Here is an 8,620-nt window from a genome sequence, read left to right on the forward strand (position 1 = left end):
TCTCCACATGTGAAATGGAGGCATGAAAACTGGTATGACGATTAAACTCCTTTTTAGCACCTTAAGGCGCATTGTAACTGTTCTATGACCACGTGTTAATCATCTCATCACCTGATCTAATAGAGGAAGTGGCCACAAAGCAAGTAACAGTCATGGTCGGCAACTGGTTTCTAAGCAAGGTCAAAGTGACAATTGGACTGACTTTAAATAACATATCGATAAGATTTTACTTTTTCTTAGGCTTTTTAACTTGAATCTCATTCTTGTTATTAAATTAATTACAGTTATTTTTAGGCAATCATTTAGTCAAAGTTTCAAAAGCAAGAGCAAAATGTATTGATTAGGTTTTATGGGATTGGCGAAGTTAATCCATTTGATCTTCCATTTTGGGAAAGGTAATGATTGATGTTTGGAGCTTTTCCTTGCAGTCATTATTTTAAGTTCTATTCCTGCATTTTACAAATTTTAAAAAATCTGTTAAGAATCCTTTATCACCTCAGGGGAAACGAACTGGTGTAGATAAAAGTTACCAGCTTACATGGTCTGCATTTGAGTCAAATACTATTACATCCCGATCACAACAATAAGCTGTTTTAGTCTTTTAGTGGAACTCTGATTCAGGCTTGCACTTTATTTATATTGTTGCCTAGTAACAGAGGCAATGGAGTCCCTGCTTCCCAATGAGAATCTGATAGAGAGTCCAGGGCCCATGGCTGTCTGTCATTCAGGGGTGATGTCAGGAAGCACTTCTTCACGCAAAGTGTAGTGAAAATCTGGAACTCTTTCCCCCAAAAAGCTGTTGAGGCTGGGGGTCAATTGAAAATTTCAACACTGAGATTGCTAGATTTTTTTATGTAAAGGTATTAAGGGATATGGAAGCAAGGCGGGTAGATAGAGTTAAGATACAAATCAGCCATGATATAATTGAATGGCGGAACAGGCTCGGGGGGCTGAATGGCCTCCTCCTGTTCCTATGTTCTCATTTGATCCTGGTATATTTTGTGTGGAAGTAATATCTCTTAGCTGGGCCTCCATTTGGAGCAGTGTACTTCACCTTAGAGGGAAAACCTGGTATAGTTAGCTCACTATTCATGGGGACCAATAATATTGCATTTATAAGTCATCTCATCCCAAAATGCTTTACTTTTTAAAGTACAGTAATGTTAATATAGTAACATTTTGCATTGATCTAGCGCCGTGAATGTAAAACAATTCTCAAGGTGCCTCACAGAGGTGTGAATTAAAAGCAGACGCAGAGCTGAAGAAGGAGAGATTTAGATGGGTACTTGATCAAGGAGGTGGTTTTTAAGGAGGGTCTTAAAGAGGTGGAGGACCAGAGGGATTTAGGAAGGGAATTCCGGGGAATGAGCTGAAGGCCTGGCTACAAATGGTGGGACAAAGGGAGGCGGGATGCACAAGAGACAGAGGGGGGAGGGTTGTAGCAGGTTACAGAAATAGGGATGGATGTGGCCCTTGGAGGGATTTAAACACAAAGATGAGAAAGAATTCTGTCGACAAGGACTGAACCCATTCTGTGCCTGCAACATCCCACTGGTTAAGGAAGTGATGTTGGCCAGGACAACATTCCCTGCTTGAGATTAACATTCATCTGAACAGAATGGACCGTGGGTTAACATCTCATCCAAAGGACAGTCTATGTGCTAATACATCACTACCTAGGTACTGGAATGTCAGCCTAGATTATAAATTCGACCCATTATTATAGGGCTTGAATCCACAAAGTTTTGGCATAGAGGCAATACTGCTGGCATCTGGACCCAACTGACACCTGGATATCTCACTGCCCTAGTTAGTCACATTATGACAATGATTCCCATTTGTAAATTAAACATGGGGCGAATAAGTTTGGGGTCATTTTAGAATAGTTACTTCTGACTTTCAATTACTTTAAAAAGCCTATCCAAGATCCTATATGTGTGATCAAAACTACACAATACCATGGGGTTAGTGTGACAAAGATTTCCTTCAGTGAGTGATGCAGGCTGCACACTATAAATCCCACCACTCTTCAAATGAGTTGACTATTTCGGGCATCCTTAAAAGTCGGTGGCCTCGTCACAGAGAGAGGGATTGCTTTCTGCATCCTCTGCCTAAACTAAATCTGGAAATTACAATATCCAGAGCTGGAACATCGAGCCGAGTTCTACAAAATTCTACAGTGGGCACTGCAATCGTCAGATATTTATATGATCATAACTTAAACATGTCCACTGGGTACAAGTAGACTTGTCGCTAACCATTATTAAACAACTAAGCCTATATTTAAAACATTGCTTATTACTCAAATCCTCTTGCACTATGAAAAGCCACACACCTTACCTTAGCTGCACTCCCCAAATCTTTCACTCAATTTCATACCTTTCCTTGTATGTGCATGTTTGGGTAAGGATATTTTTTGGCGTCTACTTGCTAAATCTACAGCACATATAATTTATCCATTTTGTACTGAAGTAACACCCCAAAGCACAAATGAACATTAAGCTGTACAATTGTACTGATATTTCCTAACACAGCTAAAGTCGTAAGTGCATTTAAGATACATTGAGATGCAAAGTCTACCTTGAACATGTCTTTTTTTAACCACCTAAAACCCACCCGCACTGACCACTGGTCTCCCCCTTAAAGCTGTAACAGATTCTTAGTAACTCAGGATGCATTTAAGGGGAAGCTAGGCAGGTACAGGGGGGGAGAAAGGAATAGAAGGGTTAAGTGAAGTAGACTGGCAGGAGGCTCCCGTGGAGCGTCGTTGGGCCAAGCGGCCTGTTTCTGTGCTGCACAGTCTATGTAATTCTATGTAACTTAAACACATCTTCAGTGACTGGAAAGCAATGGCAGATCCAGGCTCGCTCCTTACTTTGACATCGAGATAATCACCGGCACCTGCTCTTTCTTGCTGAGTGCAATGCTCGCCAGCAAAGGACGCATCCGCCTGACGGGAGACACCTTCAGGAGCAACTCGTGCAGCGTTGTCCTAAACTCCCTTCTCATCAAGCAGTACAGGATGGGGTTGAGGCAGCTATTGCTGTGGGCGAGGCAGACAGTTATAGGGAAGACGTACGCCTGGGTGGTGTAAAAGGCGCCCGTAAAATGGACCACGTTTAACTTGATGAAGACGCTCCAAACGGTGATGGCTTGGTTAGGCAGCCAGCAGATGAAGAAGGACAACACAACAATGGTGACAGACTTGGTGACCTTAGATGTTCTCTTCGGGTTGTTGCTGCTCATCTCCTTGCTGTTCACAAAGCGTAGCAACAGGACGTAGCACACGGAGATGATGATCAGGGGTAGGACAAAGCCGACCAAGACCTTTAAAGTCTGGTAGAGCCCCAGCCAAAACTGGGGATCGTTGTGAAGATCCGGAAATTTGACGATGCACAGCTCTTCGTCAGCCAACACAATGGTGGTGGAATAAAATGCATGGGGAAGGGTTGCAACACAGGCCACGATCCAGATGAAGAAGCAGATCAACTTGTCTGAGTATCCGGACGAGTGATTCTTCATCTTCAGCGAGGAGGACACGGAGCAGTATCTGGTGATGCTCATGACGGTGAGGAAGAAGACGCTGGCGTACATGTTCATCACCGTCACCGAGGAGACCACCTTGCACATGACTTTGCCGAAGGGCCAGCTGAAGTCCATGGCGGTGTCCACTGCCCAGAAAGGCAGCGTCAGTACGAATTGGAAATCGGTCACTGCCAAGCCCATGACCAGGATAGTCATCGTGGACTTCTTCTTGGCGTACCTCGACTGGAGAAGGTAGAGGACCAGGAGATTTCCCACCAGACCCAAAGCACAAACCACAGAGTAGACGATGGAGATCAAGATCCTGGTGACTTTAGATCCATCGCTATGTAACTCGGTGCCATGAAAAATCAAAGATTTCAGGAAATCTTCCACCGACTGATTGGTTTTATTAAATGAGAAAAACAGTCCATCGTCGTACGAGCAGCAGTTAAGGTCGGACATGTTGGGGTCTTCTCCCCCTCCCCTTTTTTCTTCAGTCACCTTAGGCAGTTTGCATGGCAGGTGGTGCAGCTGCGGTTGGTGTCAGGGTGGCAGCAATACTTTCTGATCTCTCCCTGTGATCGCTCTCTGTGATCTCTGTCTCTCTGTGATCTCTGTCTCTCTGACTCTGATCTTTTTCTCTGATCGTTCTCTCTCTCTCTCCCCCAATATCTCTCTGCTTGATCTGTTTCTCTCTCTCTCTTATATCTTTCTTTCACACTCTCTCTAATCTCACATTCCCTGATCTCTCTCTCTCTCTGATCCCTTTTTCTCACACTCTTCCTACCTTATTCTCCCTAATCTCTTTCTCTCACTGGTCACCTCTCACACCCCCCGCCCAATCTCTCTCTCTATCCCTGATCTCTCACACTGTACCTTTCTCTCTCATTCTCCTTGATCTCGATCTCGCTTTGGTCCCTTCTCTCAATAATATCTCTCTCTGACCCTCTCCCTCTCTCCCTTACTGATACATTTCCCTCTCTCTCTGCTCTCTCTCTCTCTGATCCCTATCCCCCTCTCTCTCTGACCCTCTCCCCCTCTCCCCTCTCTCTCTGATCCTCTCCCCCCTGACCCCCTCTCTCTGACCCTCTCCCTCTCTGACCCTCTCCCCCTCTTTCTCTGACCCTCTCCCCCTCTCTGACCCTTTCCTCCTCTTTCTCTGACCCTCTCCCCCTCTCCCCCTCTCTCTGACCCTCTCCCCCCTCTCTCTGACTCTGTCCCCCCTCTCTCTCTGACCCTCTCCCCCTCTCTGATCACTTCCCCTCTCTCTCGGCTCTCTCTCTCTGACCCTTTCCCCCCTCTCTCTCTGACCCTCTCCCCCACTGACCCTCTCCCCTCTCTCTGACCCTCTCCCCCTCTCTCTGACCCTCTCCCCCTCTCTCTGACCCTCTCCCCCTCTCTCTGATCACTTTCCCTCTCTCTCTCGATCCCTTTCCCTCCCTCCCTCTCTCTGCTCTCTCCGATCTCCCTGTTTCTGTGGTTCTCCAAGTTATTCTCTTTGAGCCCGAGTTCTCCGCAGACGAAGCTCTCCTCTTGTGACCGGCCGAGAGCTTTCGACCAGCTCTTGAATAAAGTACGTCACCAAGCATCATCCAGGTAATTTAATGACCAGGAATATTTCGATTGAGAGCGGTCCGAGTGGGGAAGACCTGAAGCCGGCAGATCTGAAAGTATTAGTCTGTATAATTCTTAAATGCAACATTTCACTGGAGAAATACAGCAGGAAACTTTAAATAAAGATGTGAAGTGGGGTATAAATAGATTGCAGTTTATTTTGTGTGTAGTGGAATTGCAGTCAGGTTAAATCACGGGATATGAACTTCTGTTAACATTATCCTAGTCTGAAATAACAATTATATAATAAATTGTTCTATAATATTGTAAGATAATTAGTTACAACTTCATACCCTAGACTGTGGGCAATACTAACGAATGATATTTGTTTGCCCACAATTTTAAGGGCAGATTTAACCCATTTAAAGGGTATGAGTTAACACTTGTGCTAAAGTAACCAACAGGTGAAATTCACCATCGCTCTCCGGAAGAATAAACAGTGAACGAACGATTAAAGTTTGTGAATTGAATGTTCCGGAGAGCAATCAGTCTTTACCCCGACACCTCCGCCCCTGTTCGTGGCCAGTCGGGTATTGGTCCTCACTTTATCTGTACTTGAGGTCTTGTGAGTTCTGTAAAGTCCACTTACCTTGTTCCCTGTTTACTGGATTCTTCGCTAAATATTTGAAGCATTCCCTTCTGTTAGAGCGAAAATAAACGAGGCACACACGGGGGGAGGGAGTGCTGACCAACTGCAGGAGCCGCTTGGGTGATTTTAGCGAACCCGCCCCCACCCCCTGACGTTGCTCATGGCGAGTCAGTGGATGCTACCGGTTCTAAAGAAAGACTTACATAGAATTAAATATAACGTACAGCATAGAAACAGGCCATTCGGCCCAACCGGTCCATGCCGGTGTTTATGCTTCACAGGAGCTTCCTTCTATCTTACTTTATCTAACCCTTTCAGCATATCCTTCTATTCCTTTCTCCCTCCTGTGTTTATCTAGCTTCCCCTTAAATGCATCTGTGCTCGTCCAACTACTCCTTGTGGTAGCAAGTTCCACATTCCAACCACTCTCTGGGTAAAGAAGTTCCTCCTGAATTCCCTATTGGATTTATTAGTGACTCTTACATTTATGGCCCCTAGTTCTGGTCTCCCCCACAACTGGAAACATCTCTACATCTACCCTATCAAACCCTTTCATAATTTTAAAGACCTCAATCAGGTCACCCCTCAGCCTTCTCTTTTCTAGAGAAAAGAGCCCCAGCCTGTCCATTCTTTCCTGATAGGTATAACCTCTCAATTCCAGTATCATCCTAGTAAATCTTTTTTGCACCCTCTCCAATGCCTCTATATCCTTTATTTAATATGGAGACCAGAACTGTGCAGCAGCAGAGCAGAAATGTGCTCGCCCTGTTAAACTACTTGCTGTGGGGAAGTGCACTCAATAGACTCAACTTCCTGACTCCCCAGAGCCTTTCCACCATTACAAGGCACTAATCAGGAGTGTGATGGAATACTCTCCACTTGCCTGGATGAGTGCAGCTGCAACAACACTCAAACTCGATACCATCCAGAACACAGCAGTCCTCTTGATCAGCAGCCCATCTAGTGCTGTAAACACCCACTCCCTCCACCACCGGTGTACCGTGGCTGCAGCGTGTACCATCCACAGGATGCACTGCAGCAACTCACCAAGGCTTCTTCGACAGCACCTCCCAAACCCACGACCTTCACCTTTTAAAAGGACAAGAGCAGCAGGTGCAAGGGAACACCACCACCTCCAGGTTCCCCTCCAAGTCACACACCATCTCAACTTGGACATATATCGTCGTTCCTTCATCGTCACTAGGTCAAAATCCTGAACTCCCTTCCTAACAGCACTGTGGGAATAACTTCACCACACGGACTGCAGCGGTTCAAGAAGAAGGCCCACCACCACCTTCTCAAGGGCAACTGGGGATGGGCAATGCCGGCCTTGCCAGCGACGCCCACATCCCGAGAATGAATAAAACGTAACCTGAGCTTAACTAGAAACAAGTTGTGTTGCTCAGGGAATTTGCTGGTTAAAAACAAAACTGCACTTTTTTAAAGATGCTAATACTCCATGGGTAGGTTTACTGCCTGTGCTTAGATCTCAGGTGAATGGCTCCATTATCAACCCACAGCTGGCAGTACCTTGTTTGCATTGTGATTTGGGCTGTCAGATCCAAGGGAGAGCAGTGTGTGTGCGTACTTGAGAGTTTGAAATTTCTTAAGGCTGCAGGCAGAAGCACTGACACTCACATCATTTAAATAGGAAACAGAGAGTAGTGGTGAACGGTTGTTTTTCGGAATGGAGGGAGGTGTACAGTGGTGTTCCTCAGGGGTCGGTGCTGGGACCACTGCTTTTCTTGATATATATTAATGACTTGGACTTGGGTGTACAGGGCACAATTTCAAAATTTGCAGATGACACAAAACTTGGAAGGGTAGTGAACAGTGAGGAGGATAGTGATAGACTTCAAGAGGATATAGACAGGCTGGTGGCATGGACGGACATGTGGCAGATGAGATTTAACCCGGAAAAATGCGAGGTGATGCATTTCGGTAGGAAAAATGAGGAGAGGCAATATAAACTAAAGGGCACAATTCTAAAAGGGGTAGAGGAACAGAGGGATCAGGGGGTATGTGTGCACAAATCATTGAAGGTGGCAGGGCAGGTTGAGAAAGCGGTTAAAAAAGCATACGGGATCCTGGGCTTTATAAATAGAGGCATAGAGTACAAAATCAAGGAAGTCATGATGAACCTTTATAAGACACTGGTTCGGCCACAACTGGAGTTTTGTGTCCAGTTCTGGGCACTGCACTTTAGGAAAGATGTGAAGGCCTTAGAGAGGGTGCAGAAGAGATTTACTAGAATGATTCCAGGGATGAGGGACTTAAATTATGTGGATAGGCTGGAGAAGCTGAGATTGTTCTCCTTGGAACAGAGAAGGTTGAGAGAAGATTTGATAGAGGTATCCAAAATCATGAAGGGTCTAGACAGAGTAGATAGAGAGAAACTGTTCTCGTTGGTGGAAGGATCAAGAACCAGAGGGCATAGATTTAAGGTGATTGGCAAAAGAACCAAAGGGGACATGAGGAAAAACTGTTTTACACAGCGAGTGGTTAGGATCTGGAATGCACTGCCCGAGGGAGTGGTGGAGGCAGATTCAATCATGGCCTTCAAAAGGGAACTGGATAAGTACTTGAAATGGAAAAATGTGCAGGGCTATGGGGATAGGGCGGGGCAGTGGGACTAGCTGCATTGCTCATGCATAGAGCCGGCGTGGATTCGATGGGCTGAATGGCCTCCTTTGAGCTGTAACCTTTCTATGATTCTATGATTCCATGAAATACCTATATAACCTTTGCTAGGAGCTTGAATATGCCCCTGAACACTTTGTAAATCTAGTCTGATGCTGGACTGGAGTTATCCTCCATGCAGTGCTAGGATGCCTCGCCAAGGAGACCTCTCACCGCTGCATTTTGCAGTTATACTGTCATTTGAGATATGAC

General features: G+C 45.6%; 1 protein-coding gene across 1 annotated transcript; it reads right to left on the reverse strand.

The window, feature by feature from the left end:
* Positions 1-2,871: 2,871 nt before the first annotated feature.
* On the reverse strand, positions 2,872-3,987 carry LOC137299497 (relaxin-3 receptor 1-like). The gene has a single exon (XM_067968281.1). It carries the CDS (start codon positions 3,985-3,987, stop codon positions 2,872-2,874), a length of 1,116 nt encoding a protein of 371 aa, XP_067824382.1.
* Positions 3,988-8,620: the final 4,633 nt, after the last annotated feature.

This window comes from Heptranchias perlo, chromosome 29, assembly GCF_035084215.1.
Source record: "Heptranchias perlo isolate sHepPer1 chromosome 29, sHepPer1.hap1, whole genome shotgun sequence".
Taxonomy (NCBI): domain Eukaryota; kingdom Metazoa; phylum Chordata; class Chondrichthyes; order Hexanchiformes; family Hexanchidae; genus Heptranchias; species Heptranchias perlo.